Source organism: Erithacus rubecula (genome assembly GCF_903797595.1).
Source record: "Erithacus rubecula genome assembly, chromosome: 2".
Lineage (NCBI taxonomy): Eukaryota > Metazoa > Chordata > Aves > Passeriformes > Muscicapidae > Erithacus > Erithacus rubecula.
In genome coordinates this window covers 89,214,477-89,226,565 of record NC_136685.1, presented here as the reverse complement: position 1 = coordinate 89,226,565, position 12,089 = coordinate 89,214,477, and the positions used below count along the sequence as shown (strand labels likewise).

At 41.6% G+C, this 12,089-nt stretch overlaps 1 protein-coding gene across 1 annotated transcript in view; it reads left to right on the top strand.

Annotated features, from left to right (window-relative positions):
- Window positions 1-12,089, top strand: part of PTPN14 (protein tyrosine phosphatase non-receptor type 14) — a 71,807-nt gene that overhangs the window by 2,756 nt on the left and 56,962 nt on the right. Inside the window, exon 2 of the mRNA XM_079297503.1 lies at window positions 3,826-3,995. Within this exon, the coding sequence (XP_079153629.1) occupies window positions 3,826-3,995 (170 nt within the window). The remainder of the gene's footprint in view (window positions 1-3,825; window positions 3,996-12,089) is intronic.

The following is a 12,089-nucleotide window of genomic DNA, read 5'->3' as shown; positions in this document are numbered from 1 at the left end:
CTTTCCAGCAAATCTCTTGACAAAGCATCAGGTCTTCTACTTGAACAGTGACCGATTCCAATAAAATGAGCTCTTATTCCAGCATTATGTAAAAGGTAAAGATGAGAAGAGGGGAGGAGAGGAAGGGAAAGACAAGGTCAAAAATGTCATTTTATAATCTTGTATGTATGTGCACAGGTTATAAAAAGGATTTTTTTCCCCAATATAATGGCATTTTTCCATTCCACTTCCAGACTAAGTGAATGTGCAGAGTAATCTATACAAATCTGTTGGGAGTCTTCATGTTTCCTTCTCCTTTTTGTTCTTTTAAATTCATTTTTAAAATGCTAAAATGTTTAAAGGTGGTATGCTCTGATGTATTGTAAGTGGGGGAGAGGGCAGGAAGGTTCTTCCCAACCAGAATTATTCTTGTGAGTTAAATTTCACAATGGTATGTTCATCACTGTGATCCTGTCATCCCCAAACCAAAGCAGGGGGTTGGTGAGCTGAGCACCACAGGCAGATGCTGTCCACTGTGCAGATGTGGCTTTTTGCTGCCATTCTGACCTTTACTTTGGTGTCCCTTTAGGGCACAATTGGAATCTGGGATTTTGCAGCCAGGTTGCCTCCAAGTGTGGCTTGGTTTGACTCATCTTGCGAGCAAAGCTGAGATGGAGTTCAGGCAGTGCTTGGAGAAAAGACCTTCTATGAATAATTGGCTGCTGTAAATGGAACCTTCCCCTCTGTTCAAGCGCCCTGGGAGAGCAGGGCTTAATATTTTTTGCCTGGAGAAGGTGGAACTCCTTCTCATTCTCAAGGATAAATATTTAGTTGACTGCTTAACCAGATGCTTTAATGAACACTGAGCAGGGCTTGGTTTAATCAATTTCTGTCATCTCCTGAGGTTGACAATTCTACTTGTTTGGCTCAACATAAAGGCAGGGGTAGTTCTGGACTTGGGAGGATAGCTAAGGCTAAGTCCAAAACAAATATGTTGCCTTCTGAACTGGCAGCTATAATGTCACCCATTTTAAGATTTCACAGTGCAGTTTTTGTATGTCCAGTGTTCTGACTCGGCATATTTTGAGAATCACATTTTCATTAGGTCACCTAGGTGCTCTGGTTCTTGTTAGCTACTTTAGCAGAGGACCACAGCTTCTGGAGGAGTGTAAACTGATTTCCTTGTACCACATATGAAATCATGTGTGATACGTAAGACATATTTTAGAACCTTGAGGGTAATATGTGTTACTTCAGAGCCTGACAGCTGTAGGTGTAGTTATTGATTCCGTGGAAATCTGAGTGAAGTCAGTGGTTCACTTTGGGCAGGTAGACAAACAGACCAGCTTTTGGAATCAACCTAGTTATCAATCATCTGCTTGTAGACAGAAGATCCCATTTTATTATAACCTCAGCTATTTTTTAGAGTGCTTTGTGGACTGGAGACCATGGCATCACTCACCCTCTGGAGAGCCAAATGACTTCTCATAGCATGATGAACTTGATGATCCACCTGTTTCCAGTCCCACATTCATCTGTTCCTTTTTGGATATTCCTCTTTGATATTCCTAGGGGGAAGGAGCTCTTCAGGCATGCACCGTAGTGACCACAGGAGTCTCCACCACTGTGGATTCTTTAAAAACACATTACATTTTCAAGAAGTTGCTGCCAACAGGGAATCACAGACTCTCTAGGTTGGAAGAGACCTTCAAGATCATTGAGTCAAATCCATAATGAGCTGATGTTCAAATAACTGTGTAGGGTATCTCTCCAAAGTGTATGAATTTGTGACATGAGCTGTGCCCTGAAATCAGTTCCTGTGCTCCAGCTGCAATAACTTGATCCTCTCCAGGCTGCTTTCCAGGAAAATAGTTGTCTTTTAGCTGTGCAAAATTTGTGCTGTGGTGTTTGCTCCACAGTACCTGCTATAATCTAGAAGCTTCAACGCTGTATTTCATTTATTTCTTGTTCCTTGGAATTTCTTCTGGATTTGCTACTCCAGGAGCCTTTCTACTACAGCAAATCTAAACTTGTGCTGTCTCCCAGCCCCACTCAAAGGGGAGGGACTGAGCTCATTCCAGCAGTTTAATTGCAATACCTTAATTCCTTGAATAACTCTTTCAGATTTCAGAGTCTGAATCTTCTTCATTGCTAGATGTTTTACAAGTACTTCACACTTCTAATTTGGGTTTTAGGCATTGTAAATGTTTACTTTTTCAAGTAATATGGAAGCTCTGTTTTCACATCTCCACGTTTCTTGCTGAGGATGAGCTGCTCTGTAGTGATTTCCAAGTGTGTTAAAGGGTTCCCTTAAGAGGTGGTAAAATCACTGCTTTTTTCTGCCTTCACCTTAATTCCTTTTCTCTGCTGCCTCCACTATCCCTCCCACCCTCATTTTCATCTAATTACTACCATGGTGAACTCATCAGAAAGAACTGTTTTATCCACTGGTGACTACAAAGGGAGAGTAGAAATGTATCAGGGAACATATGTGATAACAAAACATTAGTTTTGTTTGAAGTTTATCCTATGGGAGATGCTGACTTCATGTTTTATTTGTGCCTTAGAATGATTGACTGATTTATTGAAAATACCTTTAATTTCTTGGAGGAAATACTACAAAAGAACAAGTTTGCTTCACTGTACCAGACTGAGCAGTGCTTAAGCTCTTTGTCAAGCTTAATTGAGGAATCAAGTTGAATTAGTTATCACCTTAGTTAAATGCTAGTCTGGATGTTGTCCAAAGTTGAAAATATGTGTGTGATGAGACCCTAAAGTGAGTACACCTGTGCTCCCATTCAGAGTTTTGCATGATTGTCTCTTGCATGCCCTCAGCTATAAAGTAGCTTGAGCAGTGTTTCCCCTGCTGGTTTCTTGCCATTTGTAAACATTTAAAATTTTTGGTATAGTATTACTTGTCCTTGTGTTGAGTGCTAAATTGTGGTGTGTGAAATGGTTTTTATAGAAACATCCCTACCAGCGTGAAACAGGCTGTTCATGGTGGATTTTGCAAAGTTAAAACATCTGCAATTTGTCTGCTACAATATTTTTCACTTTTTCTTCAGATCTGTAGTCACAGTACTTGATGTTTAAGTGCTTTTCAATAAAATCCTTCATGATGGATTGTCTATTCCGTCAGCTGCTTTATTGCCACTTTGTAGCTCTAGTTCTGAGCACTGCTCTGCGTTAATTCACCAGCAGCAGTCCCCTGTGGCAGGAAACAGCTGAGTATTCCTGTGGAGCCTAGAGCAAACAACTTGTGTGTGATATGCACATTCTAAGTGTATACTTGTCTATCATAAAACTTTGTGAGTGCATTAAAAATAAGAAGAGTAAACAATTCTGTGTTGGGTAAATGGTTCTGGTATTGGTAGAGATATTTTGACATGCATGTGGGTTTGCATTCTTTTTTTTTCTAGTTGGAAGAGTCCTTGTCCTTTGTGTGCAGTGGGCCTGATCCAAAGTCTTGTGAAGCCTTTGCACTTTAATTCAGACTTAGTGTTTGCTGTCTGTTCACAAAGCACAGATGTCCCTTTAGGAAACAAAGACTCAGGCACTTTCTGTAAATCATTTATGTCATCTGTGCCACAATGACAGGTAGAGTTCTTCGGAATGCATTTGGGAGAGATAGTAGGAGGCAGATAGTGCTCTGTGAAGCATATTACAATATTAATTTGTCATTGTCTTCAAAATGTCCTACAATAAAGGACAGTAATAAAGAAATTACGCTGATTTTGCATATGGAGAAACGTACACAATGCCACCTGTTCTAACTTGCATTTGTGACATGGTGTGAGTGATCTAGCTGGCAAAGGTAAACTGACACTGGTGTGTTTCTTTGTCTAGACTCACTACTTTGGCCTCTGGTTTCTCAGCAAGAGCCAGCAAGACCGCTGGGTTGAACTGGAAAAGCCTCTGAAGAAGCAGCTGGACAAATTTGCCAATGAGCCTTTGCTTTTCTTTGGGGTGATGTTCTATGTGCCCAGTGTTTCCCGACTGCAGCAGGAGGTAACAAGGTATGTGCTTCCCTCTGTTCACAGTACTGTGATAGAGCTGGGGGGAATGGGACTGTGATAGAGCATCTGAGAGAAACAGTTGCTCTGTTTCTGGCATTCAGTATTTGCTCAGGTATCATCTGCTTATTTCCTTTCCTGATGGTTGCCCAAATGGGAAAAAATGGGAGAAGTCACCACTTGATTATGTCTGCTTGAGAAGGAAAAAAAAAGCTGTCTCACCAAATGATTGTACATGACCAACTGGGAAAAAATGGGAATAATAGTTATATGATTAAAAATCTGACATAAATTTAAAAAAGGACCACGGTGACCATGGTTTTTCTTCTGTAACTTTCTACTGGTGAAAAGGAAGCCACAGTCAAAGGAACTCTGTGTAGAGTTTTAGTTTATTATTCTTAAGCCTACGTGTGCTTTGGTGAAAGTGAACTTTGGCATTTTTTTCCCCAAGTTTTGCTCATCCCACTCTTGATTTTCCCTTATGCTTCACAAAAAGATTAAAACTGTTAAGAGGGCATTAGTCCTTTAATTATGATCAGGGCGTACCTTTGCAAACAACTTCAGTGGGATTTACTCTTTTATTCAGAGCCCTGTGCTGCAGTTGTAACAATACAACTGTTTTGAGGGGCTATTTTTGTAAACCACATCACTGTGTGGTTTTTGCACATCTGTGCTGCATTGAAATTAAATAATACAAAAAAGAGAGTGAGGAGAAAAAAGCCCACCTCACCTAAAAAGGGGTGGAATTGTTTTCTTTTTAACCCAAATTATTTCATTTATGCAGTCTGAGCAAAGTTGTACCAGCACAACTGAAGGTAAAGCCTGGAAAAAGTGGGCGAAAATTTCAGGGAGGCAGAAGCCTTGCCACTGAAAAAAACCTGCTGTAGCTGAAAATGTGGAATTCACCACATGGTCATAATAGCTAGGAAAAGATATATAGTGAAGGAAGAATGGCCTTAATTCTAGAAGGCATACAATATATGAAGCAATTTTTTTATACTGCAGATTGTGTATTTTGAAGGATCTTTATTTGACACTGAACTGGAGAGTTGGCATTGGTAGGATGTGAAGAAGTTGTGTCTTGAAATGACAGCTGTCAAGCCATCCCTTGACTACTGTGTATGCTGAATTCTTGCCAAAGAGTGGGATAAAAGCATCATAAAACTTCAATTTCTCTGAGAACAGACCAAACACTGATGCTTGTCTGTCTCTGTGTGCTCCTGCTTTGTACACCCTGGGAGAGGGAAGCTTCAGTACCTTTTCCTTCAGAATTATTTTTAAGGTGCAGACGGAATGTCTGACATGTTGTGTTGCTCAATTTGTCAGCCCAATCCTGGCCTAGCTGTGTGCAAGGAAGCATTGGAGCTACTTGGATGCTATTATTTCTTCAAGCTGCAGCCTGCAGTGCTGATTGCTCATTCATAGCTCACCTGCAGAGGTATATTTGCTCATTCTGCCCAGGCTGGTAATAACAAAGCATTTCAGTGACAATTGAACTTCACAGCACCCTCAATTGGAGTGGCTGCTGAATTATTTTTCTTTCTGAAGTGATTGATAGTGTAAGCTGCAGAGTCTTGTAAGTGCCTTTTATGTTTCTTTAAAGGTGTGTAGCAAAGCCAGCAGTTTGCTAGAGGATTTCATATATAGAATAGCCTGTTAAAATTTGTTTGCTTGTTTCATGGAGTGGAATTGCTGCACTGTAGATGGTGTGATGTGAGCAAACCTTCAACTGTGCAATAGGTAGATCCATGTTTGAGGCAATGTGGGGATCTGGAGGATTCTCCTGAAACAACTGGCAGAGAAAGTGTTAGTTTAAAACCTGATTAGATGCACAGATGGATGTGGGCTTATAGGTTTGTTTTTTTTTTTGGTTTTTTTTTTTTTGTCTCTTGGTAAATTGATTCAACATTTGTTTTCATTTTGAAAACTGCTTCTAGGATTAGACTTGATCATGATATGATTACGTGTGATGTTGAGGTAGGCCCTGGATTCGCCCACTCAGTGCCTGTGTATTTGACTCATGTTTAGGTACAAATGACAAATCTGTCTGAAATGCAGAACTTGTGATGAGACACTTCATCCCCTTCTGGGAGGCTGCAGAACCACCACAAACAAGCCCAGCCCCAAAATACAGCCACCACCAAAGGCCAAAGATGCAGAGGTGGTGACTACTGCCAGCAGTGAACCTGTCACCTTTGTAACCTTCTCCAGCCCTGAGCTTGCCTGGCTGTGTTTGGAGTTGGAGGTGAAACAAACCCATCTCTCAGCAGCAAGCTTTCAGTTAATTGTAGACTCCAGGGTTTCCAGGGTTGATTAATATTCCTTGAAGATGATGAAGTCTTCTGAGAATGCTTCAGCAAACACTGACATAATGCACAAATATTCAAAAACTGGGGAGTTGGTTTCCTGAGCTGGTTTACCCTCCTCTGATCTGTAGGATTATAGACTTGATAGCTGGTTTTGAGAAATCTGTCGCCAAATTGAATATTCCTTCCTGTTTCCAGTGACTGCAACCTCCTGTGCCTCACATACTGTCATTGCAGGAGAGGAAAATGATGCAAGTCTTTTAGGCTCTGTTGGTTGAGAGGAGCATTTCTTAGGTGTTGGTCACTGGCTCTGAAATAGTGTTCCTTAATAATTTAATTTGAAAGATCATCTGAAAGATCTCGTCTAAACAATGTGTGAACCTTTTTGTGTTTGGCTGTTGTTTGGTGATTGGGGCCAACAGGAAGAATCCTGATACCAACGGGACAATATTTATAAAATTATAACTCCTTTACATCTTATCATTACTGCTGGAAGTAGAAAATGCTAATTATGCCCTCAGGCCCCTGGATTTTAACTGCCTGCAGGTGTTGGTAGTGGTCAGGAGCTCTTTGTGGTTTCTCTGGTAACCTCCTGTATTGACAAGCCAAGTGTGGAGGCAGAAGTTGGGGTGAGTAACACTGCCCTGAGCACTCCATGGAGACCTGTCCCCACAGGACATGCTGGGAGAGGAGTGGAACAGCAGTGGAGTGAGGAGTCAGTGCTGTCCCTCACAGGGTGTCACAGTGTGGGAAGGTCAGATGATTTACTCAAGTGAAAGGCAAGCAGCAGTTGCTGAGTGAGGTTGGAAGGTGTCTCTGGAGCTTGTCTGCTCAGAGCAAGGTCAGCTAGAGGAGATTGCTTTAGGACCATTTCCCATTGGGTGTGGAATATATTCATGGAAGGAGAGATTCTGCACTTACTCTGGGAAATCAGTTCAATCTTGCAATAAAGAAGGGAGTTTATATTTATAAGGTGTGCCATGTATTTCAGTTTGTGCCCAAATGGCCCCATATTTCAAGATGTGGACTGATGCTGAGTGGGTGAATGGGTTCTTTGGACTGGCCATGTAACTGGTTATTTAGCACCTTAGTGCTGCAGGCACCTGTCGTATAAACTGCCATGTCTTCATGTGGGATGCCTGTAGTTAATTTTAAGAGGTGTTTCTGATAATATGGGAGCCTGTGGTAAAGAAAATGAAAAGACAAGACTGCCAGAGCAGTTTATTTAGCTCTTAAGCTCTTTGAAACCAGTCTCTGAGACCTGCAAGAAAAGACAAGATGAAGAGCACTCTGGGGAGCACATTGGTTGTTTTAGTAGGTCAGACCTGGCTCTGGCTTGCAGTCCTTTCCTTCTTTGCTACAAAAGTGACTCTTGCTTAAAGATCAAGACATTCGTGGTGTAGAGTTTTTTTCCTCTTTGGATGAAGCTAATCACTGGGACAGGGTAAGAAGCATGTGCAGGACATTTTCAGTCTTGTTCAATTTGTGGTTTTGAATGCAAATGCTGGGACTACTCAGGGCAGTCATGTTGCCCTGGGGTGGAAGCTTCCCAAGGATGTCCCAGGGAAACATACAGAAAGCAGTCACCAGTTGCAGAGTACCTGTTTTTTCTTTCTGGTAGTGGCCATGATATAAATATTATTGTCATACCTTACTTTCAGTGCAATAGCATTGTTCTCTTGGCATTAAGCCTTCTCCTAGGAAAGCTATTTCCTACCCTCTAGACCTCTTATTTCACTACCCTTTCTACTCAGTTTCTTTTCTCTTGAATTGAGGCTCCCATCTGTATATATTCCCTGATCTTACTCCTGTCTGTTCCAAGATCTCAGTGACTCCAGCATCTCCCTGGCTACTGGTCATGGCATTCTACTGGTCCCCAGTCCCACAGATATCTTCCCTTTCTACAGATTAATTAAAACTCCATGAAAATTCCTTGTCAGTAGGAGTTTTCACCATGTTATTATTTCTACAATTGAAAATTTCTAAAAGAATTTGTGATAAACATAATTTTAAAACCAAAACAAATAAACAACAACAACAACAAAAAAAAACCCTCTTCAGACTCAATGGCAGTTATAGCAGGAGTAATTTGGGTGGGAGTATGGGGATTGGCACATTAGCAAAAAGCATTTTTCATGGAAGGCTACTTAGACAACCTCTTTTTAGTCATCCAGCTGTTCTCAGTGAGCAGCCATTACAGATGGAGATGCTGCACATGCTTTTGGCATATTTAAAGCACCTGGGATCTGCATACTGTCTGATATAAAGCAGTCTTTGTGATGCCCTGTAGAGTAGATATTTGCATAGATTAGACATATAAATCTGCCTTTTATTTTCTGCTAACTCCTCAGAGAGGAGGCATCCTTTCAAGCATTTATTTTTAAAAAAAGTCTTTGTACAGTGTCTAAAGTAAACAAGCTTGCTTTCATTGTGCTCTTGTTCCAAAAACAGAGAACCCACACACTCTTGTGGCTTTCTGAAAATGTGGGTGCAATTCTGCTTTCTGCACAATTGTCAGACAATCCAGGGCCTTTTTCTTTTCTCCCCTTCCCACAGTTCTAAGGGAAAACTGAAGTCACATTTTGCTCCCCACAGTTCTCTCTTTCTTAGTGCGTGATAGTGCTGTGCCTCCTGTGAAGGCATAAAGGTGTGCTTTGGTCTGGTTTTCTTCTTTCTTTCCTGGAAGAAGTTTTCAGTATCTTACTAGGTGCTCTGTACTCAGTAGTATCCAGTGGCTTTTTGTGCTGTTGCAGACTGGGATGTAATCCTGGCCAGTGAGAGCAGTGCTAGGATGGTGCCCCATGGAGCAGGGTCCCGTGGTGCTCTGCACGGTGGGTCTGGCATGCACAGCTCTGTAGGGAGGGACATGTTCCAGCACCTGCAGTGTGCTGCACTGGCTGCTGCCCCGAGTTCAGCTGTCAGCTCTGCATTTCCCCAGCAGAACGGGCTGTACAGCTTTCCTGTGAAAGGAAGCAGTGTTTGGAATGGGATGGCTGCACCTGCAAAGTGTGGCAGTGAATGTTTCCGCAGGTGGAAAATTAGAGCCTGTGGCTCCCAGGCCTCCTTTCTGGAGGGTCTGTGAAAATTCAGCCTTTTTTACTTACCCTCTTTTAACTGAGTGAGTATTTCTTTTCCCTGATACCATACCCTTTTCTACACCATTTATTGTAGCTGTTGTTTTGTTTGTCTTCTAAGGAAATATTTCTTCTTCACTGTTCCCAACCTTTCCCTTTCTTTGTTTTTCTAGAAGTGTTAGGTGAAGACCTTTCAAGCAGAAGTTCTTCTAAGGCATAAAGTAGTACAGATTCCAAGGACAATATGAATTCTAAAATTGTGTGAGAATAGAGAGGAAAAATTAGTGTTTGAGTGCTTCATATTTACAGGGAAAAATGTTTTCACAAATCTGTTTTAACAAATACTGGATTTTTTTGCTTTCCCCTCAAAAAAGTCCTTGTTATATGTCTTGCCTACTAGAGCTTATCTTTGCTTTTAATCTGCTGTGCTTTTCTATTTTTCTTTTTTTGAAAAAGCTAAAGTTTCACATCCCCCTGTGTAGCTAGCTTTTAATACAAGTCAAATCAGCTGCAGATTTCTACCAGTCACTGCTGTCTTTTCTGCTAGTTACTGCTCCTTACACTGTGCTTTTAGTTTCTGTGTTAAGGCTGGATATCACATATCCTTCTGTGCCAGCCTGGTTTTGTGGCAAGCTCAGTGAAGTGGAACTCTTTTGGCTGCTAAGGATGTAACATTTGCATGTGACAAGTACATGAGGCTGCTTTGCTTTTCATGGTTGGTCACACCTGCAGCTTGTGGCTGCAGAAGTCTCTGTGTGTACTTTTGAGCTCGTGGTAGTTGGTTTGGCTTCATTGGCCAAAATAATTATTTTGAATATCACACTGTGCTGGAAAAAACAGGACAATGTGTACAATCAGATTTGTTCCAGACATCCTGGACTGTGCTTGCCTGAAGCGAGCATTGTGACCAATTGCGTGGCTGTGCTTGTTACTACACCACAGATAGACCTATAGGATTTTTTTATAATCCCAATGGTTCTCTAAAATGTACTGACACTAAACAAATTTTCTATGAAAGTACAGAAAAATAGCATACAGGATGGGAGGAGAAAAGAGATGCATGTTTTAGTCGAGTGGATTGGTAAATGAGAGAGAATACGGAAAATGGGAAGGTGGAGTGTTTAAAAAAACCAACTCCAGAGTTTGGTCTCTTACACCTGGAGATTTAAGTCAGAATTTAACCCCTCGGTGCTACTGGTGTGTAACAGAGTGGGAAAAGTTTAGTTTTTCAGGCAGGAGAAATTTCACTGCCTTGTCCGAATTAGTCTCTTCCTAGGAGCCTTTGTCAGTCTGTGTTTACTGTGTACTTACCAGCACATATTTTAGGAACATGCCTGCTGCCTTGGAAAGATCTTATCTGCAGGCAGGCTATGTAGTTTCCAGAAAAATGATTGCACTCACTGCCTGCTTTTCTGGGAAGTGTCATGGCCATGGTGCTCATGCTGATCAGCTCCACTCACACCACACAGGAAAGGCCCTGACACACAGCCCTCCCTCTTGGCACCAGGAACAGCTGTGGCTCACCCAGCTGCAAGGATGATGCACCTCCACTGAGAAGCAACAGTGCTCTCTCCAACATAAATATGATATTAATGGTTAGATGAGTCCTGTGTTTTTAACTATTTCCAGTTAAAAAGTTTGTCAGTTCCATTTGTTTCTTAAATTGAACTGGACCCTTGTGTAGCATAGATGAGTGTAGCTTCTTTCTTCTTCTAGAGTATTTTCAACTTTATCATTATATATATATACATATATATATATAATATTTCTATTTTATAGAAGCTTTGGATCAATGGACTGCAGTGTTAAATAATTCACATGAATTAAAACAGTTGCTGCTGCCTGAAAGGTGTATCAAATGAACAGAAAGGGACAGGGTGTTGTGTAAGAATGGCAGAGTTTAGAAATGGATGATAATTTAATCCCATGAATCCCATAAAATCATCTGCTTTCAGCTAAATGATTTGGGGAGTCAAATTACTGGGTAAGTTTTTACAGGGGAATGGAGTGAGACAACAGTGAAAGGGCATGGGGTGCCAAGTGCCCCATATGTGATGGTACTGTTTCTTTCCTGTTTAACCAGAAGAACTAATAGAGGGTGCTGTAGATATGTGCTAAGTATTGAAACACAGCAAAAGAAGAACTGGGACAAGTGCTAATATAAGTGTCTTATTCATCAGAGTGTTTGTGGGATATCAGGATGGGATCCCCCAGAGGAAGCAGTAGGAACTCTGGAGCTTAAATGTTATTAATTGACACGAGGCAAATGAATTTTTGCTGGAACAGAATTCCCTTGGTTGCAGATGGCTGTTGACAGCCTGCATGACCATACAGCCCTGGTTCAGTTCAGGGCCATCATGTTGGTTGTCTTATGACTGGAGCTGCACCCCATCTCCCAAAGCTGGGAGAAAGGCAAGCTCTGGAATTCACTGCTAAGTCAGTCAGGGGTCCCGAGTCCACAGAGATCCCAGCTCCCTTCTGTTGGACAAGATTGTGAGTGGATCATGAAGTAACTTAGAAATGTTGGCCTTTTTTTTTCTTCCCTTTTTTTTTTTTTCCCCTCCCTTTACTTTTCCCTTTCTTCTAGCTGCAGGAATTTAGGCTCATGCTGTCCAGGCAAGGAAGCAGCTCTGGAACTGCATGCAAGCTGGATGAGTCCTAAGAGCCCTGGGTGGCCACCCAGGCTTAGACAGCCTGGGATATTTCCATTTTGGTGC